General features: G+C 37.9%; 1 protein-coding gene across 2 annotated transcripts; it reads left to right on the top strand.

Moving 5' to 3' along the window:
- The first annotated feature begins 891 nt into the window (after nucleotides 1-891).
- LOC124538949 (protein PRRC2A) lies at nucleotides 892-10,738 on the top strand. Of its 2 annotated transcripts, none has more exons than XM_047116240.1 (14): nucleotides 892-1,083; nucleotides 1,568-1,729; nucleotides 2,371-2,516; nucleotides 2,596-2,656; nucleotides 3,200-3,374; nucleotides 3,529-3,659; nucleotides 3,736-4,001; nucleotides 4,128-5,204; nucleotides 5,285-8,543; nucleotides 8,715-8,856; nucleotides 8,954-9,249; nucleotides 9,368-9,655; nucleotides 9,741-9,951; nucleotides 10,026-10,738. In XM_047116240.1, the coding sequence occupies exons 2-14, from the start codon at nucleotides 1,616-1,618 to the stop codon at nucleotides 10,145-10,147; spliced, it is 6,288 nt and encodes a 2,095-aa protein (XP_046972196.1). In that variant the 5' UTR covers nucleotides 892-1,083; nucleotides 1,568-1,615; the 3' UTR covers nucleotides 10,148-10,738. The 2 variants fall into 2 exon arrangements, with proteins under 2 accessions (XP_046972196.1, XP_046972188.1); XM_047116232.1 differs by having other exon boundaries at nucleotides 8,936-9,249.
- Nucleotides 10,739-12,441: the final 1,703 nt, after the last annotated feature.

Below are 12,441 nucleotides of genomic sequence, written 5' to 3'. Positions count from 1 at the left end.
TAGAGATAATTTTTATATTCTACTGTGGATATCAAAATTCTTTAGCCTCGAAATCCGCAAAATTTGCAGATAATATAATCAATGCATAATTATTATAAATAGGTCCTCGTAATGCGTGGGCGAATTAATGTCTGTTAAAGGTGTTTTTATACAGACACTAAGTAGCTTAAAAAGGCAAAAGGCAAGCTACTTTTAAGAACATGAACGAGTTCTTCAAACATTTTGTTCTATTCTGTTTTACTACAGCTATTAGGTTAAAGAGATAATAGGTAGTAGATTTTTAATCTTTACACAGATAGTTGCAAATTATTATGTTTTCGTGACTTTAAGAAATCTGAGAAAATAATTTTACAAACCAGTCATTTTTATTACAAAAAAGTTTGTTATAAGCCTCGAGATAATGTAAAGCGTTTAACTAACACAACTAAATAGCCTAATTAATAAGCCTACGTTTGAAATAATTTCGTAATATGTTATTATTATTTTTTTATTTACAAAATTCAATAATTACAAATATATTATTAAAAAATATATGTAACAAAGGTACCTAGTTATGTTGCACACTATAAAGTTTCTGCCAAGCAAGGAATCTCTGGGAACAAAACCTTCCCTGAGTTTCCAGTAAATTTGCAAATACATGTTAATATATTTTTTTTAATCCAGTAGAGGCTCCCGAAACTTGGCTACCTTATTCTATTCACGTGAAAGTTTACATTTAACTAACGGTCCATAACTACTAAATAGACAAGTTATTAAATATAGAACTAATAAATTCAATTCTAAGAGATGTAAAAAATATTAAAAGTAAATTTTAGTTAAATATGAATCCAGCTTAAAATTTTATTTGAACGCATCGAAACTTATTTTCCAATGTTTTCCTGCAGAGTGCGTTGTGTCGCGTCTTTGTGACGTCACGCTATTGATTTTATAGGAGATCGTCTTTTGGAGACGCCATCTTAAAATAAAGTGATATAAGTTTTGGTAGTGTAGATTATAGAAAAAATCTAAAGTAATCTTCTTTTGTAAATTAACGATTGAGCTTAGATAATTTTATTAAAATATAATCAGGTGTAACGGACCAAGGTACTGGTGTATTTTTGATTAGTTATTTCTCAAAGCTATTAAATTTACTTTGTTATTTACCGTTCTTTAGCTTGTATTTTGTAGTACCGTTATTATCGAGTAAATAGCTACTTCTTGTGAAGGGTTAACAGTTATGAAAGTGCAATAATTTTTTAAAGTAAATTAAGTGACATCGATCCAGCGTCTGTGTTCTGCCTACGGATGTAACACGTCAATATACTTCGGAGGGCAGGGCTCGAATTTGTTCCACCATCAGTGCTGTGAAAGTGTTCTGTTATATTGTTGGGTGCATTTTAATTTTCAGTGTTCTATATACTCATTGTTAACATTTTAATAGTGTAGTGAAGTATTAAAACAATACGAATTGTCGAAATATTAAACAAAGATATTAGTTTTGAAGGACGAATCATTGTGATAACTAGTGTAGATTTGTGAGATTCTTTACGCTTGAATAAGTGAGTATCGCGTCGACTACTGGTTGCAGTTGGTGGTCGGTGCGAGGGTGAACTCCTGATGGTGTGTACATCGCAGCATGTCTGCACTCTCGACGCCGGGCGGCGGAGGCACTACGGCGCAGAGCAAGCCGACGTCCGGCAAGCAAAAATATCAGAAATTGGACATCAATAGTTTGTACTGCGCCAATAGGGTATGCTTTGCAGTTCCATTTTATAAAGTACACTTGATATTATTCTGTATCAAATATTTTTCTTTACAATATAAACAAAACTAAACAATGATATTCTCGTGTACTTTTCAATGCTAATTGTAATTTTTATACCCTAGAATATTGATCACCTGTAGCACTGCCAACTCTTTTTCAAGACATTAAATATATATAATCATTAAATAATGATAAAAATTGCCATATTTATAGCCACCAACATTTTTGATAACATGTACATTTTATTGACTTCTGGTAAATAAAATTGATATTGGTTTAAGTTTTTTTCCAAATATATTAAGTTTTATTTATATTTGTAAAGAAAAATGATAATTCATTGTTTGCTGAATGTGAGGTCAATGAACTGATAAATAACCTTGTCTAGACTATACATTCTAGATAATTTATAATTTTAAATAAGTTTTTCTTTATAATATAATGTTTTAACTATAAATTTATTAGTTATGGTCTTGACTGTATAACTTATAAAAAATGAATTCCTCTAAGTTTTCTTTGTTATAGAAACTAAAGAAATAAAATAACTAAGTATATTTTTTTCTATCTTCATTTTTTTAAAGTGAAGTCTTCATTCTAGGGTGATAAATATACTATACATTTGTTTTTAGAACGAAAATTCAGAACCGTCCTCAGTAAAATCTCAACTTAGCCGTAAACATGGAATGCAAAGTCTTGGAAAAGTTCCTTCAGCAAGGCGCCCACCAGCCAATCTTCCTTCTTTGAAAACAGAAACTGGTCAAGATCCTAACGCAAAGTGAGGTTTTATGTAATATTTGGTGGTGCTGTACTTATTTATTTAACTGGGTTACTTATGTAACAAATTTCATTTTCAGTTCTGTATCTACAATAACTGCAACAGTAACTACACAAGCATCATGCACCTCTCAGACAATAGTAAGATTTATTTTATACAAGAACTATCTAAATATGGGTTAAATTTATTTTTTTCATTTTTTATAAAATATAAAAGTACCCCTTGCTGAGCAAAGGCCACCTCTCCGTTTTGAGAAGGTTTAGAGCATCCTATAATGAGGGTTAGTGTACACATGTAACAGTTTCCCATCCATTACATGAAGGTTTCCTTAATTGTTGAGTACAACATTAATTAAGAATATCAATAAGAATGAAAATTCAGTGGTGAATGCAGGGGGCATTCAGGTTGAAGTCAGTTTATAATAAGCTTTAGTATATATTAGATGTATAGTAGCATATTAGTTTCTCCATCATATTTTTTATTATTTCTCTATTTAATTATTTATTTATAATTTTTTTTAGCCAATCATAAATGAACTACAAATTAAATTATTTATACTAATTATTAATAGAATTCCTATATAAAGACAGAAAAAAACATAGTTTTTTGACATACAAATTTTTGAAACTAGCAATGCTATATATGTTGCTAAATGCTAATAATCTTTTTTTTATTTCTTTTAGACTACATCCTCGAGCAGCGGTGTTGTTGCGGGAACAGCTTCTGGGGGATGGGTACCTCTCCCACCACCTTCATCACCACACTTTCGCACAGAGTTCCCTTCGTTAGAGGCTGCCGCTCAACCCTCACACCGTTCTTCAGATCATTCTGTACTTCAGCCACAACTCAGACCACAAAGTGAGTATAAAATATAAGTTAATCTATTTTCTTAAAATTAGTTACATAAGAAAAACAAACTAATATTATTATTTAATTATTAATGATAATATTACTTTTAAAACACTAATTGTTGTCAATTATTTTTAATATTAAAAAAAACCCAAATGTTTAGCGGAAGGCAGTTGGACGTGCGGTGGCACGGCCGGCGTGCGGCAAGAAACTACATCGTCACCCGGCGCCGCGCCCGCCTCCACGCCTGCTACACAGCAAACACCCGCTTACCGTGCCATTCTACCATCTTTCGTGCGTTTTTATTTGTTTAAATGTATTTAGAAGTCTTAAAATTTTAGTTAACCATATTTTTATTTTTTTTATACAGCTGATGAAAGGTAGCAGTGGCACTGGAATAGGCTTGGGAACATTAAGCTCACTACGTGATAATAGAAACAATAGTAGCAGCGGCGGGAGCAGCAATTCTAATAATAGTAACATGGCAGGCTCTAGACAAGCGCCCAGACCGCCTGCTACACCCCGAGCTGTTGAGGTTCTAACAGCGCGCCCAATTCTACGTGAGGAACAAATATCTTCGCTTGACGATATCTCTCGTGATGCAGGATGGGCACAGCATGATGATATAGATTACGAGTAAGTACAATTTATGTAGCTTCCAATTCTTCAATTGTTTTGTTAGTTTTCTTTAATGTAGTAATTATTCATTAATCGTCTGTTGAAAAAAATAATACATATTTGAACTAACAATTTTATTTTTAGTCAAAAACTGGATTTCTCTGATGGTGAGTCATCAACTCCAGCCACAAAAGTCAACACCAAAACTAATAACCGAACCAGTATTGACCATGATTGCATGGATAACAAAATACAGGATCCAGGCGATGAAGACCAATTATGGGCGGAGCGAAGGCAAAAACAGAGTAATGAAGTTGCTCAAGCTGTGGCTCGTGCACGCCAACGTAAAGAAGAAGAACAGCGACGACAAATGCGCGACCCACAAGGGACTCAACAACCATCGAAAGATATACGTGACAAAGGAGACAGAGGCGACCGAGATCGCAATGACATTAGAGATAAAGACTTAGAGGTCAGAGAGAAGGATAGAGCTGATAACAGAGAAAAAGATCGATCAGATAATAAAGATAAAGACCGTAATGATTTACGCGAACGTGACTGCAGAGACAAAGATCGATTAGACAGAGACCGGGATCGGGTTGATAATCGTGATCGGTTTGATCGGGAAAGAGATCGTGATCGTGAAAGAGACAGGCTAGTTGATAATAAGGATAGAGCGAGATTAGAAAACAGGGATCGTCAAGATGGTGATAAAGAAAGAGATTTACGAGATCGTGATCGTAATGACAATCGCGATCGTAATGATAATAGAGATCGAATGGATCGTGATAGATATGATAGAGAAAGAGAACGTAATGACAGAGATCGTGTCGATCGAGACCGCGATTTTAGAGACAGAGATAGAGAATATGCACGAGATCGTGAGCGTGATCGCGATCGTGAGCGTGATCGTGATCGTGAGCGTGAGCGTGAGCGTGATCGCGATCGCGAGCGTGAACGTGATCGTGATCGTGATCGTGACCGTGACCGTGACCGTGAACGTGAACGTGATCGCGATCAGACAAATGCGCCTTTTTCAAAAACTTTTCAAGCAAATATGCCTCCACGCTTTTTAAGGCAGCAACAGAGCAGACAGCACAAGGAGGAAGACCAACACAAAGCTTGGGCATTTACAGGAAAACCAGCACAGAGACGCCAAGACCCACCACCATACAATGCTCCTCGACACACATCGCACAATGGACGTCGTTCGTATTCTAGGTAACCTTTAAGTTACAAATAATTAATTGTTATTTGTTATCAATGCTGGTTGTAATAATGCCATTTTTTTTTATTTACAGAGATTATTCTGACCGTGAAGACGAAATAAGGAGAGATAAGGATGGGCCTGGCCCTCAATGGAGGTCTGAAATGCAAGACTATGATAGATCTGGCCGTGAATTGGATAGGTCCAATTCAAAAGATTCTTACAAAGATTTTAATGATTATAAAGACAGAAGAAATGACTCTGACAGAAAATCAATAGATACAACTATTGAACATAGTAGTAGAACTGCTGCCGATAAACTAACAGAAGTCTTTGAAAGAAAAAGCATTGGCTTAGCAGAACCATTTGCTTCAGTAGACTCAACAGCGCAACCAGTTCCCGAGAGACGAGCTACACCATCGTCAAATTCACCACAATGTGAAACATTTGAAAAAGACTTTAGCAAAGCGTCGTGGGCTGATGTTGCACAAGAAGAACAAAATAACTCAATTGTTGCAAAACCATTGGAAAAAGATGTAACATTGCACAACAAAATTGATCCGACAAGTACTGAAACTATGGATGTAATGATAACACCCCAACAAAACATAAATAATTCTAATAGTTTTATGCACTCAAATCTCACCACTCAAAATCAGACTATCAGCTATAACAGTCACATGTCCAGCACTCAAGCTGTATCTCCTCAAATTCAACAAACTCAAACTCACACCGTAAATACGCAAATAAATATTCAAACTTCAATTCCCATTTCTTCAACTAATCAATCTCAACCCTCTATATTTACTGATTCTCATACTATTTCTAAGTGTACTTCAAACCAATCTCCTTCCAAACCAAATAATTCAGTTGAAAATATCTCTAGTAGCATACCAAAACAATCTTTACCGGAGCAATTATCTCTAACTAGTGTTGTTAAATCGTCAATTCCTGGTCAAAAATCTGAAAAAGATGTTTCGGAAACGGAATCGATAGCTTCGAAATCTAGTACTGATCCATCTAGTATAATCGGAAATAAAATAATGGATACACATTCTAACGAAAATATTCAAGATTGTCAAAAGCGTCAATTAGACGATAAAAAGAATGAGAAATATAGCAATGAGCTTTTGAATAAAATACCAATAAAAGAGCCCGTCGAAAGAAAATCTAGCGGGTCTGGGTCTGAAAAGAAAGGCAGAGGATTTGGCAGTAGTGGTTATAATGTTTACAATAGGGGTTGGGGATCAAGAGAATCTCGAGGACGACGTTCACATCGAAGTTCTCGTTCCAATAACAGAGCAAGTGAATCTGACGGTTCAACAGACGGTAATAATGTTGAACGTAAGGAACGAAGAAGAGCTCCGCGTAGTCCGCGTGGTCCTAAGAAACAAGAAAGAGCGGATGACACAAATCACCTACCTAATGAGCAAGTTCCACCAATAACTGATGGATTAGAAAATAGAGAACCTTTTGCGCCACGTGGCCAGCCTTCTCGTCGAGGTAGAGGTGGTTTTCAAGGTACCAATAGGCCACCAGCACCTGCTAAACGTGTAACTGGCTATGGACCACCTAATACAAAGAGTCCGTTCAGCCAAGCTAATAGGGCCGTAAAGGATAATGAGGATGTGAAAGAAACTCTGCTTGATGATAAAGAAAAGACTAATCCCAAAAGCCGAACTAGTTCATCTGTTGCTAAAGTACGTGATCGTCGTTCAAAAGGCATGGGTGGACCAATGAGTGGCGAGGACGAAAATTGGGAAACTACGTCAGAACATTCCGAAAGCGGTGGTACTGGTATGCATCGTCGTCCTAATGGGGGAAGACAATCTGCTCAATCTCAAAAGGGGCAAATAGGTAATCGTAACCAAAACACCATCAATCGTCAGAACAATAGCCGTGGTCAACAGGCAGCTAAAAAGGAAGGAGAGAATAAGAATACTGAAATAACAGAGGCTATTAGTGATCTTAAGATATCAACTGCTAATGAAACCGTTGATGATGGTTTCCAAGAAGTCCGTAATAAGAAAAATTCTAAGGAATCGAGAAGTTCTAATGGAAAAGATGAGAAACAACCTAGATCTCGCTCTAATCAGGGCGGTGGTCGTAATGGCTCCACTTCGAGAAGTTCAAATGATAAATCGAACTCACGAGGATCGGCTCCAGTAACTGCCAAATCAAGTACACAATATGACCGGCCTCGTCAAGCTAACTTAGCTCCGCGGTTTGTTAAACAAAGACAAAAACAGCAAATGGGCCTTTCGAACTTCGGTCCCGACACCGGCGCCGCTCCTCCACCTCCACCAGTGAACGCATGGGATAAACCAATTTCACAAACTCTACGCGGTAATGTTGAAGAACCTCCAGAAGTCGTAGATAATAAATCGTGCCAATCGAGTCAGCGAAGTACACCAGGCGATGTCGCAATGGATAATACTAAGACTCCTGCGGCACCATGCGCTGTTGCTGATAAAACAGGTGTTCTTGATGGAAGCACACCTCCTGTAGAAACCATTATATTTGAGAATACTAATTATAAGACTGCGCCTCCAGCCGAAGCCTTGAAACAAAAATATCAACCCAGTGCAGCCACTGTTAAACCCCAAGGGGAAGAAGCTCAGACTGACATTGAGCCAAGGCCTTTACCCTTTAATGGAGATGTTAGATCACGAACAAGATCTATTCAAGAGCTTATGGCTGAATCCGGACGACCGGTATCGGAGGCAGAAGGTTCGTTGGGATTACAGATGTCTTTCGATACATCTCAAAAGACAGAAGACTCGTCAGATATGAAACTCGATTTTGCTTTTGATTCAGATCTTGGTCAGCTTACAGAAGATAAGGCGGCAAAAACTCTTGGATTGCCGCGAGGTGTGCACATGAGTACTTCAAATACTATTTCACCACTAGCAGCAGATCTCAATTTAAAGATTGCTAGTGTTAAAAAAGTCTGGGAAATGCCTGCAGTGGCAGAAGGTACTGAAGAGCTGCAATTTCCCGTTTTTGAAGAAAATAATACTGAAACTGGTGCTCCTCCTAATGTATGTAAAGTAAAGCCCACCCAACAACTACAATCACCTCCACCTCAGCATTACAATCATGTTAGCTATCAAGGAGGTTATGGCGGCCTTTCAGTTCCTTCACCTCCAGCTGTTTTATATAATTCATCTCAGCAAATATTGGGATCATCTCAACAACTACAACAACAAGGGGGCCTATATGGTGCCTTCTTGGATCAGACTCGCGGTCAATTTGGTGGATTTCCTGGAACTCCATATGGTGCTGGCTCAGCTACACCATACAATTACCAACCTCCAGATATGTTCCAGAGTCTCCCAAGTCAATACCGCATGGTGAGTTACAAGTTTTAATATTATTGATATATTGAAAGTAATTTACCTGGGTAGCATATCATATGAAATATGTAAATGTTTATCCATTCTTCAATATAAATACAACATTTCATTTTAGTTTTATTAATTATTTTTGCTCAATTTATGAATGGATCTTATTCTTAATTTTAGGCAGCAGCTGCTGGAGGCGGCGCAGCCTATGGACAGTCAGGACAACTAGGAAACAGCCCCAGCACTGTTTTAATTTCAAGTACTTCAAATTCACTTATGTCTGCTACCGTTAAACCCTCGTCTCAACAAATAGGTGCCATTGGTGCGTAAAACTTTGAAATTATGGTGATTAATAAAAAAAAAAACACAGTAATTAACAGGAATAATTATTTAATTGACAGAATGTATTTTTAAATCAGGCAGCAAAGGCGGCGGTGTTGGTGGAGTCGGTGGTGTTGGTGGCGTGAACACGTTCCAACAACAATACCTGGGTTATTCGGGCCCGGTGGGTGAGGCGCCGTACTCCCTACCCGGCCTTATGCCGCGGCCCGCACCGCCGGCGTCTTCGTACTACTCGCCCTACCAGCCACCCACGGCTCCAGCACCGAATTATCCTCTGCAATTTACACAGCCCGCACAGTCTAGTGCTTTCAGTTCACAGTTCCTCTCGTCTCAGCTGCATGTCGCAGCAGCAGCTGCTGTCCAGCAGATGCAGGTAATGATGTTTTGTATAAATAGTATGCATGTATATGTGTATAGTACAATCATAAAAATATTTTTTTAACTTTCCAAAAATGAATACTATATTTAATATATAATTTATTATACCACAGCAACAATACCGAGCTCCACCGCTGCAACAGCAATATGCGCCTCCTCAACCGCGCCCACCACCCCAGCAGCAGCTGAAGAGTCCTCTTCATGAACATGCAAATGGATTCGCACCTCTTTGTGATTCTGCTTCGCCCACGCCCAAGGGCGCCTCGAAGCCACAAAAACCACCACATTCGCCGCCGCAGCACAAGTACCACGCGCCACCACCCCATCAGCAACATCCGGCTCATCCACCACCTTCGCACACTCCTCATCAACATCACCAGCAACATCAACAACATCAGCAGGTTTGTTAAGAAAATATATTATATAACATTTTTTAATTTGCAAATGTAATAAAGACATCCGTATTTATAAAAATTTATTTTCCAGCAATTAGTTGGAGGTGGAAACAATGGTCGGGGTGGTAACGTTACAGGCGGCGGAAATGGTAATGGAATGAATCGTGGTATGGTTGGGCAACGCTACCCGGCGCCTATTCAGCGACCCCACGCGCCCGCCATGCCGATGTACCGTGCACCGCCCGCACCTCGCACTCACAATACGCCCCGTCCCAATCTCTACTACCATCACCACCAACGCAGTGAGTAAGAACCGACTGTTATGCATTGTAATATTATTTTCTTACATTTTACAATGACAACCCTCATCTGCCAGACGGTGGAAATGGCCCGGAACGAGTGACCGAAGTTGGAGAGGTAGCGCCGAACGTGGAGGAGGCAGGCGATAACGCGCCCGCTGGCGAGGCGCCGCCCCCTGCCGAGGTGAAAGCCGAGTGAGCCGAGGCCTCGTCGCGCACCTCACACCTCCCCCCGCCCCCCGCGCGGCCCTCGAGCGCGCCGACGTTCGACAGACGTTCGCCTCCGCCGACGTCGCCTGACTTAGGTTCTCGGTATTTTAAGTCGTAAATTATGGAAGTGATTTTAATATTGTTTAAGATTCGTACGGAATCGATGCGCCGTCCGTCTCGGCCGACCCGAGAACGGTGCGCCGCCGCCACGGTGTGCGAATGGTGTTTCGTTTGTTTGTATGTAAATATATTGATCGGACTGACATCCGGCTGTCTATTTGACTGTTATCTTTTAAGTATATATGTATAAAAGCGAAAGGTCGGCGGCCTCGCTGAGTACGACCAATGCACTGCGGGGACTGTGCGTCTTTACTAACCGATGCTGCCTCGAGACATCTCATTAGTAAATATGTAGCCACGGTTTTTGCATAACGAATGTCGATGCAATATAAATAAATAATAATGTAATTTGGAGCGAAGATCGCCGAGTGGCGCTCGGCTTCTGCTGACGGGTGCGCGTTAGCGCTCCATGTATCATAATCAATTATTATATGCGAATAAAATTATTATGACCGAAAAACGTTCTCATTTATTTCTCTCTCATATAAACCTTAATTTATTTTGGATATTTTACTGCTCAAAGTTAAACATTTAACGCTATTTATCGCCCGCAGTGAAAAATCCCGTTAAATTAGCAATGAATCCAATGAAAGTATGATCCACTGGAGGATTTTTACCTGTCTTTCTTTCATATATTGTCCACTGATTAAATTTTTGATTGTCTTAAAAAGTATCTGTTGCACATTTCTTTAATCTTTATTCTTAAGAATTTTAAATGGTAAATTCTTAAAAAATATGTTAACAAAAAAGAAATAGGTATTTTTAAGTACTCGCGAGTTTTTAAATTAAATGGATGTATACTGCATTTGACCTTATACACATCCTCCAATAAACATTGGCCTAGAAAAAAATACGATTTTTTAAATTTTAATCGTAGTTGATTTAATAACTAATATGATCAATAAAAATGTTTTTTCATTCGTCAGTAATTATGTACTTTATTAAAAAAAACAATTGTATATGTATATATAAACAGTGCAACCTTAATTTATCGTACCTCAATTTAAAGACTTCCTCGATTAAACAAATTATTCGTAATCCCCTTGAATTGTCCATAAGAGTCAATGTAAAATATAACTTTACATTGCGAATAACTCTTTATAAAAAAATTTCAACTATCAACAAAAATTATAAATACCTCTAATTAACGAATACTGTCAGTCCCAAGACCTTTATATAAAGTTCCCCCCAATGTATGACACTTATCTTCATAGTAGGTAATTCATGTCGCGACACTTTTCGAAATTTTGTTATATACCTAATTGTTTTAAATAGAAAATACATACAATAATTTTATAAAAATATGTTATAATTTTTTAGTAGAATTCATTCGCTTTAACAAGATGATTACGCAATGTTGAGGTGTATAAAACTATGTATTTTTTACCTCTTTATAAAGAATTTTAGACCAACCTAACATCAACATAACAAACCTCAGTTCAACGAATTACTTGATATAACGGATATTTAGTTGTTCCCTTCCGATTTGTTATTTCAAGGTTGTACTGTATATTGTATATACAATAATTATCACAAATAAATAACATCAAGCAAGAGAATTTTTAATTATTTAATTGAGAAATTTTGTATTCCATTGGATATAAGTTGTGAAAAATTATAAATTCGAGGTTGGCTATTTATCCAATGTAATATATTTTAATGTGTCCATTTACCCCTATTTTAATCACTTCGATTAGCCTATCAAGGATACTGTCAATCAACATTTTTAGTACAGCAGGCGATATTTCAGCCAATATTTACTGAATTCTTTATTTAAGTTGGGAAATATTAATTGGCGATTTCTCAAGGTCATAAAGTTTAAAGTCCTTCTAATCAATAGCATTCATACGACCTGTAGGAACAATTTTTTTATATGTAAACTGACTCGAATTTGCTGCCCAGATGGCCCAGAGGTTAGAACGCGTGCATCTTAACCGATGATTTCGGGTTCAAACTCAGGCAAGCACCACTATATATATGTGCTTAATTTGTGTGTATAATTCATCTCGTGCTCGGCGGTGAAGGAAAACATCGTGAGGAAGGAAAACCTGCATACGTCTAATTTCATTGAAATTGTACCACATGTGTATTCCACCAACCCGCATTGGAACAGCGTGGTGGAATATGTTCCAAAACCCTCTCCTGAATGGGAAATCCTCCTCC

Source organism: Vanessa cardui, chromosome 2, assembly GCF_905220365.1.
Source record: "Vanessa cardui chromosome 2, ilVanCard2.1, whole genome shotgun sequence".
Taxonomy (NCBI): Eukaryota; Metazoa; Arthropoda; class Insecta; order Lepidoptera; family Nymphalidae; genus Vanessa; species Vanessa cardui.
This window is presented reverse-complemented; position numbering and strand designations above follow the sequence as displayed.

Bases quoted from the DNA above. Each gene is read 5' to 3' on its own strand.
- LOC124538949 (XM_047116232.1), top strand. From the start codon at position 1,616: ATGTCTGCACTCTCGACGCCGGGCGGCGGAGGCACTACGGCGCAGAGC. The intron at 4,002-4,127 runs GTAAGTACAATT...TTTTATTTTTAG, and splicing joins CATGATGATATAGATTACGA to TCAAAAACTGGATTTCTCTG. The intron at 9,952-10,025 runs GTGAGTAAGAAC...CTCATCTGCCAG, and splicing joins CTACCATCACCACCAACGCA to ACGGTGGAAATGGCCCGGAA.